The 13,858-nt window shown below is 30.6% G+C and overlaps 1 protein-coding gene across 1 annotated transcript in view; it reads left to right on the top strand.

The window, feature by feature from the left end:
• LOC126885352 (trichohyalin-like) overlaps positions 1–12,701 on the top strand; it is a 32,364-nt gene extending 19,663 nt beyond the window's left edge. Inside the window, exon 2 of the mRNA XM_050651909.1 lies at positions 12,690–12,701. Coding sequence (XP_050507866.1) covers positions 12,690–12,701 — 12 coding nt within the window. The remainder of the gene's footprint in view (positions 1–12,689) is intronic.
• Positions 12,702–13,858: the final 1,157 nt, after the last annotated feature.

Genomic DNA, 13,858 nt, shown 5'->3' with positions numbered 1-13,858 from the left:
TTGATACTTTACGATAGAAAATGCAAATTTGTATAAATAAACACCAAATCACTGTAAAATCGCATAAAATAACAATTTGAGAAAAAAAAAGAAGAAGAAAATTTTTTGACCTTAAATATCTTATTTTTACGTCCTGTAGAAGCTATATACCAATTTTCAGACAAATCGGAGGTCCAAAATTTTTTTTGCTCCAAAATTGAGTGATTTGAAATGGAATGGCCCGTAATTATTTTGATAATTACCCGGAAAGGATGAAAGGATTTGATTTCAGTTCAGTGTCTACCCAGGTGCTCCGATGAGGAAACGGCTATTCCGAAATACGTATAAGCACATAGTAGAGGTGCTGTGCTGTAATCAAATCTAAACCATCCTTTCTCTTCTTTTAGTTTGTTTTAATGTATTAATATCTTCAGAAAAAATCAAATTGTTCAGGTAGACGGGAAGTGGAATTTTTAATATATTTAATTACTGTCACCAACTGTCAATGTCAACTTTGTTTGGGTTGCTGAAAACATAATTGATTACAATTATGAAATTACTTAATCAATTATGTTAATAATTGTTATGTTAATTGATTAACTAATCTCATAATTATAATCAATTATGTTTTCAGCAACCCAATAAAAGTTGACATTGACAGTTTTGGTGACAGTAATTAAATATTTGATGGTGATCATTGATGATTAGCGTTCGAACAACCGGCCCTAAAGGTCGCGTCATATTATAATGCACTTCGCGTTTTCGGCACGTAGCGTTTGCAGACCGTCAATCGGACTACCCATTCACATTATCGTACATAGAACGTTTACGTTGGTTTCAGTCTGGTGTGGTGCAGATGTGTTTATTGTCACAACACATGTTTACATGACAAATTGCCTCGAAAACTACTTTTTAAATTGGACCGGGCAGTATCGTCGCCCCGGCTAGCGAAATTATTCCGATTCGATATTTTTAAACAAACTTACTCAAAAAGAAGTCCTTATAACATATCCACAGGGTGCCGGGCGGTACCGTGGTCGAAAAATTGTTTAAACATTTTTTTTAAACAAATTCACAAAAATATTTTTTTCATTTCGAGCAATATTTTTTTAGATAAACTGGGTCATTCTGGGCAAAACAGGTCTCTTGCCATTTTTCTCTAAAATTGATTGTTGTCGAGTTACATGCGATTAAAAATTTGAAAAATGCGAAAAGGCAATTTTCAAGGCTTAATAACTCGATTAAAAGTATTATTATGAATTTCAATAAGTGACCAAATCAAGTTTCAAACCCCTTCTTCAAGGTCCCAAAGAGATTTTTGTCATTATTTTACTACAAAGCTGTTATTTTTAGTTATTAACAATTAGCGCTATAGTCCAACTGTATCGTCGCCCCCGTTAGCGAAACTATTTCGATTAGATGTTTTTGCACAAACTTAATCAAAAAGAGTCCTTATAACAAACACATCCACAGGGTGCCGGGCGGTGCCGTTGTCAAAAAATTGTTTTAACAATTCTTATTAAACAAATTCACAAAAATAATTTTTTCATTACGAACGATTTTTTTTAGATAATTTGGGTTATTCTTAGCAAAAAACATATCTTGCAAAAATGCGGAAATGGCCATATAACTCGACAACAATCAATTTTAGAGAAAAATCACAAGAGACCTTTTTGCCTTAATAATTAAATTATTAATAAAAAATTATTTTTGTGAATTTGTTTAACAAAAATTGTTTAAACAATTTTTAGACCACGGCACCGCCCGGAACCCTGTTGATGTGTTATAAGGACCTCTTTTTAAGTAAGTTTGTGCAAAAAAATCTAATTTCGCTAACGGGGGCGACGATACAGTTGGACTATAGCGGTAATAACAGCTTTGTAATAAAATATTGACAAAAATCTCTTCAGGACCTTGAAGAAGTTGTTTGAAACTTGATTTGGTCACTTATTGAAATTCATAATAATAATTTTTAATCGAGTTATTAAGCCTTGATTTTTCGCAATTTTAGAGAAAAATGACAAGAAACCTTTTTTGCTCAGAATTACCCAAATTATCTAAAAAAAATATTGCTCGAATGAAAAAATATTTTTGTGAATTTGTTTAAAAAAGATTGTTTAAACAATTTTTCGACCACGGCACCGCCTGGCACCCTGTGGATATGTTATAAGAACCTCTCTTTGAGTAAATTTCTGCAAAAAATCGAATCGGAATAATTTCGCTAGCGAGGGCGACGATACTGACCGGTCTAAATACTCGGTATCAAATTCAAAGAAATACCTACATAAACAACAAGGGGAAAACGACCCGTATCTGTCAACATCCGAAAAATATTGTTTTCGAATGAACCGAACGCAGACGCAACGTGTCTTATACGCTACGTTACGTGTCTTATACGCACAATATGAATGGTTCAATTTAAAAACCATTAAATTATATTTTTCGCAAACGAAACGCTACGTGACGAAAACGCGACGTGCATTATAATATGAGGCGACCTTAAGATTATCATAAAATTTGTTTATATTTACTGATTGATGGGAACATTCGAGGAGAATATGTAGTAGATCACCTTCTTTTCCACACTCACAGTTAGGTGACTCTGTGAGACCCAAACTGAACATATAAAGGGGAGTAAAAGCGTGATTACATCTCAATCTATTTATAACTCTTATGAAATGGCGATTTGACACAGAATGAAACCATCTTTTTATGGGAATTTCAGGCTGAATTTGTTTGTAATTACTTCCAGTTCTCGTGTTTCGATAATACGTTTGCCAGTTTTTTTTATGTCGTTTACTAATAATATCAATATCCGAAATGGGTAATAAGTTCAAGGGAGGTTCTTCGCCTATTTCTAGGGTGGATTGGCTAGCCTGTCTACTATTTCGTTTCCCCTAATGCCCGCATGTCCCTTTATCCATGATATAATGATTTTTTTCCTAAATTTGCAATTTTATTATTAAGAAGATTTTATTATATTAGAAGATATAAAGACAGAGGAATGCAGAATATCTATACGTTGGAATGCAGAATCATTGGTGACTATCTATCGCCTGAGCTCTTTACAAATTTATAAAAACACAGGCCATTAAACAGCAGACAATGGGAGAATCCATAATGTACATTCATTATCTGCCCTCTTAACTAGACATAAAATTCCGACAGAATTCTGCATCCGTAGTACTTAAATATGTGTAAAATAAAATAAGGAGGATTCAGGGACCACCACCATCGACTGACAAAGTTTTCCACTTTTCATCTCAGGCAATAGATAGTCACCAAGGATTCTGCATTCCGACATATAGAGAATTTTCTTTGTCTGTAGACAGATGTCGCTAATGCGTCCGTACGCATTTAATATTTTATTATTTTGCCTATATTCCAGGAACCAAAGCTTTTCACCCCGCAATTTTTACAGAATGGATCAATTTGTTTGAAAATTTGAGAATAAGTAGTAGATAGTCCATGGATCAAAATCTAAATGATGCCGACAGGCGCTTTTAACATGAGGGTTGTTGCCACCCCATCTCGGGGGCGGAAATTTTTTATTATATTTTGACCGCAAAAGATAATAAAAACGGGTCTCGGTGAATTCGTAACTATTTTAATCCCCCATCCTAATTACAGGCCAACTCGTAACTCTGGCGCGCAGGTAATTCTTCGATAACCCACTAACTACCGGTGAATTAGTAACTTTCATTTTTAAGTAATGTTGATAATTGAATACCGGTATTCCAGGTATGTGCCTGTAAAAATTACTCTCTTTGAAGGTGGTGTAAAAGGTATTCATTATTTATGTATTGTCTCTTGGAACAGTTACTAGAGAAAATCCAAATAAATTTTGTGAAAATGACTGAAATTCTTGTAACAGATATTGGTTACAGAGAAGTTATTGGTGGTAAATAATTTTAAATTTCAATTAAAAAAAGTGCTAAAAAGTGGAAAACATTTATGGTACTGTTCTGCATCTGGTTGCAAGGCAACCTGTTATACCGACAGAATCATATGGCCTGCTATCATACGGCCCCTATTTTCATTTTAAAAAATCATCGATTGATTCTTCACGCCCAGATGGATGACGTCACTAGTATGATATGTATACCACAAAATTAGAATTTAAAAATAAAAATCGACTTATTTCGGGATTTATCTCCAGAGACGCCCATTCTCGAGAAAATGAATTTATTCCAACTCAAACGTCTTCACTGTATTTGTTTATAAGCCAAAAAATTGTTTATAACTTTAAAACAGTCCTGAGGCCTCTTAGATAATCCGATTTTAATTCTGTAAAGTGTATTAGATAGGCAGAGAGCCTCTTTATATGTGAAAAAATTAGCAAACCTCTAAATAATCTACTTTCTATTCAGAAAGTTTTTAAAAAATTTGAACTTTTTTAAAAAAATTTAGATTGCAAAATTATTATGCAAAATTTATCAGGTCGATTTTAATGAAATTTGGTGGACGATTTAAGTATAAGGATTTTCTATGCGAATTACGAAGGTTCTAAGTGCAACCAAAGTTGATGAAAAACACTGAATAAAAAGAAGCTTATTTTGCCCCCTTATTTTGTATTTATTGCTATTTTGCAGAAAGGGTAATAATTTAAGACATTTTTAACTTGTCGTATATCATAAAAAATTCAATTATCTTTATTTTAATTTCCTACGACTTTGCTCCAAAATGAATCATTTTAAAGTTATAAGAAAAGAATGTAGAAAAAAAATAATGTTTTTCGAAATTTTTAAATATTTTAATTTTTTTATTAATGTTCCGGGCATATTTGAGAAGGAGCATAAGTCAATTATTATTTTTTTATAGGTAGGTACATATAATACACAACATGTGTTCAAGCAAACCAAGAACCATTAGCTTACATAATAATATGCTATATGCCCCGTGTTGGCTTAATCCGTTACTGTTCAAATTTATTTCTTACCTTTTAACCTAACAACTATTAAACAATGGTTTCGAATTCACCTGTATAAAGTTGGTCAGGTAGAAAAGTTACGAATTGGCCGGTGTACATTTTGATTTAAAAAAGTTTGTCATTAAGAGTTACGAGTTGGCGCGTGTCCATAAAAACATTCATTCTAAGCAAAAATGCTCTATACATTTTTTTGATAAAATTAATAGTTTTTGATTTATTCACTATCGAAAGTGTTAGTTTTATATCTAAAAATGAATGTTTTTCGATGGTATATTCATTTACGATTCACTCGATTTTTGCCGTAGAACAAAATTTGTCAAACCAAGTTCTTGGGAATTAAATTACCAACAATTTCATATTTTAACAATTTTTCGTATCTTTGATGCTATTTTTTCTATTCTAAAGGAAATGGCATTATTTACCAAATTGTAAACATACATTATTCGCTTTAAACTTCAGTTTTTTAAAAACTAGTCATTCTAAATCAGTCAAACTTCTAGAATCTATTAACAATACATAAATAAAGAAGAATTAATAAGGCCAATGACTAAAAACACCGCTAACTTACATTATTATACTTCCAATTGGATTTCTCCTTTTCTTTTCAAAAAAATATATTGATTTTTTAACTGTAACTTTTTTATTTATTATCTTCGAAAGCTCGTTAAAAAGAATTCTGTAGGTTTTTACAAGATCTATAAGGCAATTGATATTAAATCCTTTTAAAATTCTCAGTCACAAAAAGAGGTGGCATTGAAAAGGTTGGTAAAGGTGGTTTTTGCATGATTTTAAAAGTTTTAATTTTGAATAGCTCACTCAATTTTTGCCGTAAAAAATTTTTTTCAAACCAAGCTCTTGGGAATTAAATAAGATACAATTTTATATTTCACCATTTTTTAGTATCTCTGACGCTAATCTTTCTATTGTGAAGAAAAGGGCATTTTTTAGCAAACTACAAAAACTCGTTATTCGCTTTTGACTCCATTTTTTTTTAGAAACCATTCTAAGCCGATAAAACTTCTAGAACCTATTAACAATACATAAATAAAGAAGAATTAAGAAGGCCCATGACTAAAAACACCGCTAACTTAACTTTATTATGTTCCAATTGGATTTCTCCTTTTTTTTAATTTATTGATTTTTTATCCGTAACTTTTTATTTATTATCTTAGAAAGTTCATTAAAAAAATTTTGTAGGTTTTTACAAGATCTATAATGCTATTGATATTAAATTCTTTTAAAATTCTCAGTCACAAAAAGAGGTGGCATTGAAAGGGTTGGTAAAGGTGGTTTTTGCATGATATTACAAGATTTAATTGTAAATAGCTCACTCAATTTTTGCCGTAAAAAAATTTTTTCCAAACCATGTTCTTGGAAATTAAATAAGCTACAATTTCGTATTTAAATATTTTTTCGTATCTCTGATGCTCATCTTTCTATTGTGAAGAAAGGGGCATTTTTTAGCAAACTACAAAAACTCGTTATTCGCTTTTGACTCCATTTTTTTAAAAACTAATCATTCTAAGCCGATCAAACTTCTAGAACCTATTAAAAATACATAAATCAAGAAATCCAAATCAGGTCAATGACAAATTTGAATTAGGGTGGTGGTTAGGGGTTGTTTACGATCACTTTTTTGCTGAAAACATAGGGACTGACATTCTTTTCAGTATAAGTCACTTAATTTTTTTAGCTAGAGATTTTTTTTATTTCTGAAGATACATATTTTTAAATACTTTAAATTAGTTCGAACAAGCTATCCTCGAAAAATGCATAGTTTTCCCGTCCTATGACTTTGAAACTACAATATTTAGCATTCGACGAAGAAGAGCCAACATATAATAAAATATAGCTCGATTACTATTGGTCTTAAAGAAAATAAAAAACGGTTTTGTTTATTTTTTCAAAAGGTACATTTTTGTTAGGTAAATTTGTTTTGATAAAACGAAAACTTTTTGAGTTATTAGCAGACAACTGATTAAAAATATTGATTTTTTCGATCAGTGCAGTCACTGAAGGTGAATATGAGCTATTACCTCCGATTTCGTTGAACCTCCATCGATTTGCACGAAAATTGGTGAGTGGTTAGAGGATATCTCAAGGAACAAAGGTGACATGGTGCCAACTTGCGCTTTTACCCTGGGGGTGGATGCCACCCCTCCTCGGGGGTGAAAATTATTTTATAAAAAATAGCCCCACAATTCGATAGAGCGACAAATTATAAGCAAAAATTGTTATATAAAGTTATTAAAATAAATCAAAACTTTTTGAGTTATTAAAGATCAAAAATTTTAATTTTTCGTGAGAAAAATGCATGTTTTTAACCGATTTTTCATAAATAATTCAAAAACTATAAGTTTTTACAAAAAAGTTATTGTCAAAATTGAGGCTAATAAAAAATCAAATAAATTCCTTACTAGAAAAACCTTTCAATGTTAACTGAAAGTGAGTTGTAATTGAATGTATATTTCTTTCGTCGAGTACCCAAATCTAAGTATTCAAGCTTAAATACTGGGAAAATGATGCATTTTATAACATAAACTTATTAAAAATTTGTCAAAGCTCATTGAAATATCTATCAAATAAGTGCTCGAACAAGTTGTGAGCATTAAAGTTTATGCACCAAAAATGTTTCAAAATGTATCTTTTAAAAAATTTTCTAAAAAATGTTATTGTTTTTTTATAAATAACTCCGTTAAATTTTAAACTAGCAAGTTCATCTAATAACTGGTTAAAATTTTATTCCAAGAGCTATTAAAAAACGTCAAAATAGTCATTTATACCTCTTACTTTTTTAAAAATAAAAGGTTAAATGGCCCCGGTTACATGGTTCTCGCAGCAAAATAAAATTTTAAACGTTTCTATCTCGCTTTTTTTTACTCTACGAAAATAGTAAAATGGGTAAAGTATTTGCTACAGAAAAAACTAAAGTTTAGTTATTTATCATTTTTTACATATATTGAGTATTTTTGGAGTTATTATCAAAAGAAAATGAAAAGTACGATAATTCTAAAAATCCTGATTTTTTTAAATTATACCTTTTTTTCAAAAATATGCATTCTAAACCGGTCAAATTTGTTGAAATAATTAACTATGATAACATAAAGAAATTCTTGTGAGGATTACTACAAATTTTAATTTTTGCGGAAATGGCGTATGTTTAGTTTTTAACTTTTTCCTAAAAAAATCGAAAGGGTTCTCTTATTTTCATCATAACTTGCTTAATTTTGATGCTATTAACTTCTACTGAAGCTCATTTGATAGGTATTCTGAAGTACTTTGACAAGTGCTTAACAAGTATATTCTATAAAATGCATCGTTTTCCCGTTATCTAATCTTGAATACTTAAATTTGAGTACTCGTCGAAAAAAATATACATTCAATTACCCATAACTCACTTTAAAATAACATTAGTTTAGTTCTTTAAGTAAGGAGTGTATTAAATTTTTTATTATCTTTAATTTTGTTAATAATAGGTTTTTTACAAAAGCTTATAGTTTTTGAGTAATACGTGAAAAACAGCTTTAAAACATGCATTTTTTTAAGAAAAAATAAAAGATTTGATATTTAATAACTCAAAAGGTATTGATTTATGTTAATAACTTTATATAACAAATTTTACTTAGAAGTTGCCCCTCTATAGATTTCTGGTATTATTTTTAATAAAAAAATTTCACCCCCGAGAAGGGGTGGCAACCACCCCCAGGCTAAAAGCGCAAGTTAACATCATGTCACCTTTGTTCCTTGAAGTATCTTCTAACTACTTACCAATTTTCATGAAAATCGATGAAAAGTCAACGAAATCGGAGGTGAAAACCTTCAGTGACTCCACTAGATATAAAACTAACACTTTCGATAGCGAATAAATCGAAAACTATTAATTTTATTAAAAAAACGTATAGAACGGTTTTTGCTTATAATGAATGTTTTTACCAACTCTTGCGGTCAAAATATAATAAAAACTTCCACCCCCAAGATGGGGTGGCAACCACCCCCATGGTAAGCGCCTTTTGGCATAATATAGATTTTGATCCTCGGACTATCCACTACTTATTCTCAAATTTTTAAGCAAATCGATCTATTCTGTAAAAATTGCGAGGTTTTGTCCTATTTTAAGCTTCATTACTTGGACTACTAGTAGTCCGTTCTTTAACGGTAAAATATTGCAAAACCCTTAAATTTTAAAGAACCGCTTGGATTGACATGAAATTTGGCATACACATAGCTAACAAGTCAAAGAAAAAAAGTGATATTCCCCTCTTGGGGGTGAAAAAGTATTCGTCCAAAGTAAGTCCGGAAATTGATAAACTGACTAATTTTAAGTAAGTTTTGTTCTATAGAGTTTTTTCACTAAGTCAATACTTTTCGAGTTATTTGCCAGTGAATATGTTCATTTTTTCAACAAAATAACCACACTTTTAGACAGTTTTTTGCAAATAACTCAAATAGTACGTATTTTGTCGAAAAAACATTCTTAGCAAAACATAGCCTGTAAAAAATTTAAAAAAATGATGTATATATCACGTTTCCATACCTAATGAAAGCAGAGTTATAGCTAATTAAAAATAGGTTCATATTCGTCAAATTCCAAATGTAATACTTTAACGTGAAATAACCAAAAATTAAGCACATTTCGGGGAAAACTCATTATAACTTATTTAAAGTGTTTAAAAAACGCTTCATTTTTGTTTAATAAAAAAAATTTCTAGCATCAAAAGTAAACAAGTTACGCTCAAAATAAAGTTAGTGCCTTTTTTTTGGTAAAAAAATCGGGAAAATCACCCCCTAATTACTATCTCAAATGAACTTAATCGTTACGACTTTACAAGTTTCTTGACCCGTGTATGTATTGTTTATATGATCTGTAAGTTTCATCGGTTCAAAGTCCTTATTTTTGAAAGGGCTGTAGTTAAAAGGGGTTGAACGAGTCACTCATCACGAATGTCTGCAAATTTAGAAACACTAAATCTCAATCAATTTTTGTCTAACAGAAAAACAAAAAAATACATGATATTCAGAAAAGCTATGCTGACTTTTTTTGTTTTTCAAGATTTTTGGTATCTCTAACAATTTTTAAAGTATTTTGAAAAAAAGCATATTTTTCAAAACTAAAATTTTTAAAAATTTTACTTTAAAACCAAATTTTTTCCAAAATAAGCACTTTGAATCGATGAAACTTACAGATCATATTATAAACATAACATAAGTAAAATAATTTGTGGAGCGGTAACGATTAATTTCATTTAAATTGCTAATTAGGGAGTGGTCTTCCCGATTTTTTTTTGCCAAAACAAAAGCGACCAACTTTATTTTGGGCGTAAATTACTTAAATTTAATGCTAGAAACTTTTTATAAAAACAGAAATAAATCTTTTTTAAATACTTTAAAAAAGTTATAATGGGTTTTCCCCAAAAAGTGCTTAATTTTTTGGATATTTCATTTCGAAATACAGTGGAACCTCGATTATCCGTCTCTCCATTAACCGTCACCTCTTTTAACCGTCAGGGTCCGTACATCATCAATTATTGAGCATTGCGATGAGCCAAACGAAATTCGTTGAAATGTACAGTGATGCTACCATTGCATTTGCACAAAAAAAATTTTGTGTAAAGAAGCCAGAGAAGGTGCATCGCACACGCAACAATTCATTAAGTGGAATTCTCGACAAGAAGAAGACTATAAAGTAGATTGTATGATCTTACGCGGTAAGAAATTCTTCGTTGCAAAATTTTAATTAAAAGTAAAATAAACAAGATTTCAGAATATTCTAAACCAAATTAATTGGATTGGACGAACACAAATCCTTCTTATATTATTAAACAAACCATACAAATAAAATTTGAGAGTTGTACTATGAATTGTTTTAACGTTCTATTAACCGTCTTTTCGCTTATCCGTCATACCCTTGGTCCGGTGCCCTGACGGATAATCGAGGTTTCACTGTATTCTATTTGAAATTTGGTGAATATGAATCTATTTTTCATTGGTTATAACTCTGGTTTTACGAGGTCCAGAGACCTAAAGCGTACACCATTTTTTTTTACTTTTTTACAGGCTATATTTTTGCTAAGAACATTTTTTTCTACAAAATACTTACTTGAGTTATTTGCGAAAAATCGTCTAAAAATGTAGTTATTTTGTTGAAAAAATGAACATATTCACTCACAAATAACTCGGAAAGTGTTGACTTGGCGAAAAAGCTCTATAGAACAAAAGTTACTTAAAATTAGTCAGTTTATCCATTTCCGGACTTATTTTAGACTTATATTTTTTCACCCACAAGAGGGGGTGAAAGTCACCCCCAGGGCAAAATCACACATCGGCACAATATCACTTTTTTTCTTTGACATGTAAGCTATGCGTATGCCAAATTTCATTTCAATCCAAGCGGTTCTTTAAAATTTGGAGCAAAAACCGTGAAAGAATGGACTAGTGGGACAGCCGGATTTAGTTCGTTTCAGGATACACCACAGACGGCTCTGAAGACATTGAAAAGTAGAGACCTGGGTCAGCCGATGGTGGTGGCTCCCAAATCGAATTAAATCTAAAGCTGTTTTTCCTTATTTTATTTTACTCATCTTTGAGTACTAAGGATGCAGAATTCTGCTCGAATTTTATCTAGATAAGCGGACAGGCAGTGCCGGATTAAGAATCTTGAGGCCCAGATGCCCCTAGGCAACCAAAGCTATGAGGCCCCTTAAGAAAAAGTTATTTTTTTATGGTTTGAAATTTTTGGTATTTCTAATAATTTTTAAGTTGAACAACCTTACGGGGGGCCTGCGGGATCTTAGTGCCGCCACTGAATCCTCTGACGAAGTAACGCACAACCGTTAATAGCCTGACTTACGCTAATTACACACATACACCGATTTTGGACGGTCGATTTTATATCGGCCTTCCTAATTCCTATAGTTAACCACATGTGAGAAGGGGACATTACACACACGCACGACCGTCGGTCACCGTTCGGCGTATGTGCAATGTCCTCTTCTCACATGTGGTTCACTATATGAATTTGGAAGGTCGATATAAAAATCGACCGTCCAAAATCGGCGTGTGTAATTAGCGTTACAGGGATTGTATATTAGGCCAGGGTAATAAGACAAAAATATACCATGTTCGTTACACTTCAACATCCAAGGCACTAAAAGCTTTTTTCGACAGGTAATACCTATAAGAACAAATTGTAACTATTTCCTACGTAGGGTCTGGCGGCCATTTTTAGTTATAAATAATTTAATGTCAAGAAATGACCTTTTTTCCTTTTTTTCAAATCAATAGAAAACATGGTTTTTCTAATATAAACATCTTCGAGAGCATGGAAAAAGCTTTAACGACATGGCGTATTACAAAGTTTGATATACTCATTTTTTGTTAATAAATTATCTTTTATAATATTATAATATAATATAAAAAAGGGCCACAATTATTTTTTCAATTTAATTGTGGCTTATTTCCCATCTAAATAGTTAATTATTGTTAATATAATTGCGAAAAAAGTCGAAATTGCAAAAAATTTATTTCTCAATAACTATTATAAAAATTGGTGTACAGCTTTAAAATCTTTGTCAAATGAGGGTTCTTTGGTACTTAATAGGTGATAAAAATTTTGCAGGTGTCAAATGAAAGAGCATGAGTTATACTTTCAAATTGGTTTAAAAACAGTGAATAAAAAATGCATTTATTAGTAATAAATAATTATGCAAAAGTATCGTCAATTTTTCCTTATAAACTTTTTGAATAATTTTTTTTTAAAATCTATTTTTTTACTCTGTTTTAGATGCACAACTAATAAGTAATATTATTTATATATAATTGATAAAAAATTGTAATAAATATAATAATTTATTCTATAAAAAAATAAAGTTTATATAATATAAGGAAAGATTGATGATACTTTTGCATAATTATTTATTACTAATAAATGCATTTTTATTTACTTTTTTTAGACCAAGTTGAAAATATAGCTCGTGCTCTTTCATTGTGGATTGGTTCTAACATAATTTTTTTTTCTGACATGGTTTTGCAAAATAATTCTCTCTTGGATAAACAATTTGAATAAAATTTAAACAATTGAATGAATCGCTTTGAAATTTTTGTCACATATTAAGCACCAAAAAACCCTCATTTGACAACAATTTTAAAGCTGTACATTCATTTTTACAATAAGTAATTATGCGAAACTATTTTTTTGCAGTTTTGACCTTTTTTTGCAATTATATTAACCTTTGAAGTAATCCATTAGTATATCAAACTTTGAGTATCAATTGGACGGCGTTATGCATAAAGCTACCAACCCTCAATAGTGGCAAACTGAGATAATCAAGTTTAAAGTTTTTATTGATTTAAAAAATCTGTAGGATATGTTGCTACTACTTTGTAACTTTTTTTTGACTGTGGATAAATATTTTGGTATTTTCTACAGGTTTAAATATTTTAATTTTAAATTAAAAAGAGAAATGGCAAATTTTTGTGGATTGGTAGGTTTCTGCATTTTGCAAAGTGGGAAATTAATACCAACATTATTAAATAAAGACAACAGTAAAGTTAGAAAAATTATTTTTATTTACAGGAAGTTAAGGATATGAATATTTAACGTATTAATTTAATAAATTTCAATATTAATCTACTCAACATCTTCAGTTAGATTGGCATCCTGCAAATTTTGATAAAAAGTCAATGCATCAGCAGGAATAAGGTGCATCATTTCCTTTAAATTTTGTAATTTCTCCTCAGCGATAGGCTTCCCGTTAGGCCACAGTGGTATTAAATCGCTAAAGATTTCTTCGTTAGTAGTTCTACCTCGAGAAGATTTTTTGATAGAAATTTTTTGATACGGTTGTGAAAAATCGTGTTGTTGTATCATTAGCCGAAATGGGCCTGACTTTTCTATTTTGATTGACCTAATCTTCAACCAATTAATTTTTTCTTTATCTTCGGTCACTTTGC

This window comes from Diabrotica virgifera, chromosome 5, assembly GCF_917563875.1.
Source record: "Diabrotica virgifera virgifera chromosome 5, PGI_DIABVI_V3a".
Lineage (NCBI taxonomy): Eukaryota > Metazoa > Arthropoda > Insecta > Coleoptera > Chrysomelidae > Diabrotica > Diabrotica virgifera.
Note: the sequence above shows the minus strand (reverse complement) of the source record. Positions and strands in the feature narration are given on the sequence as shown.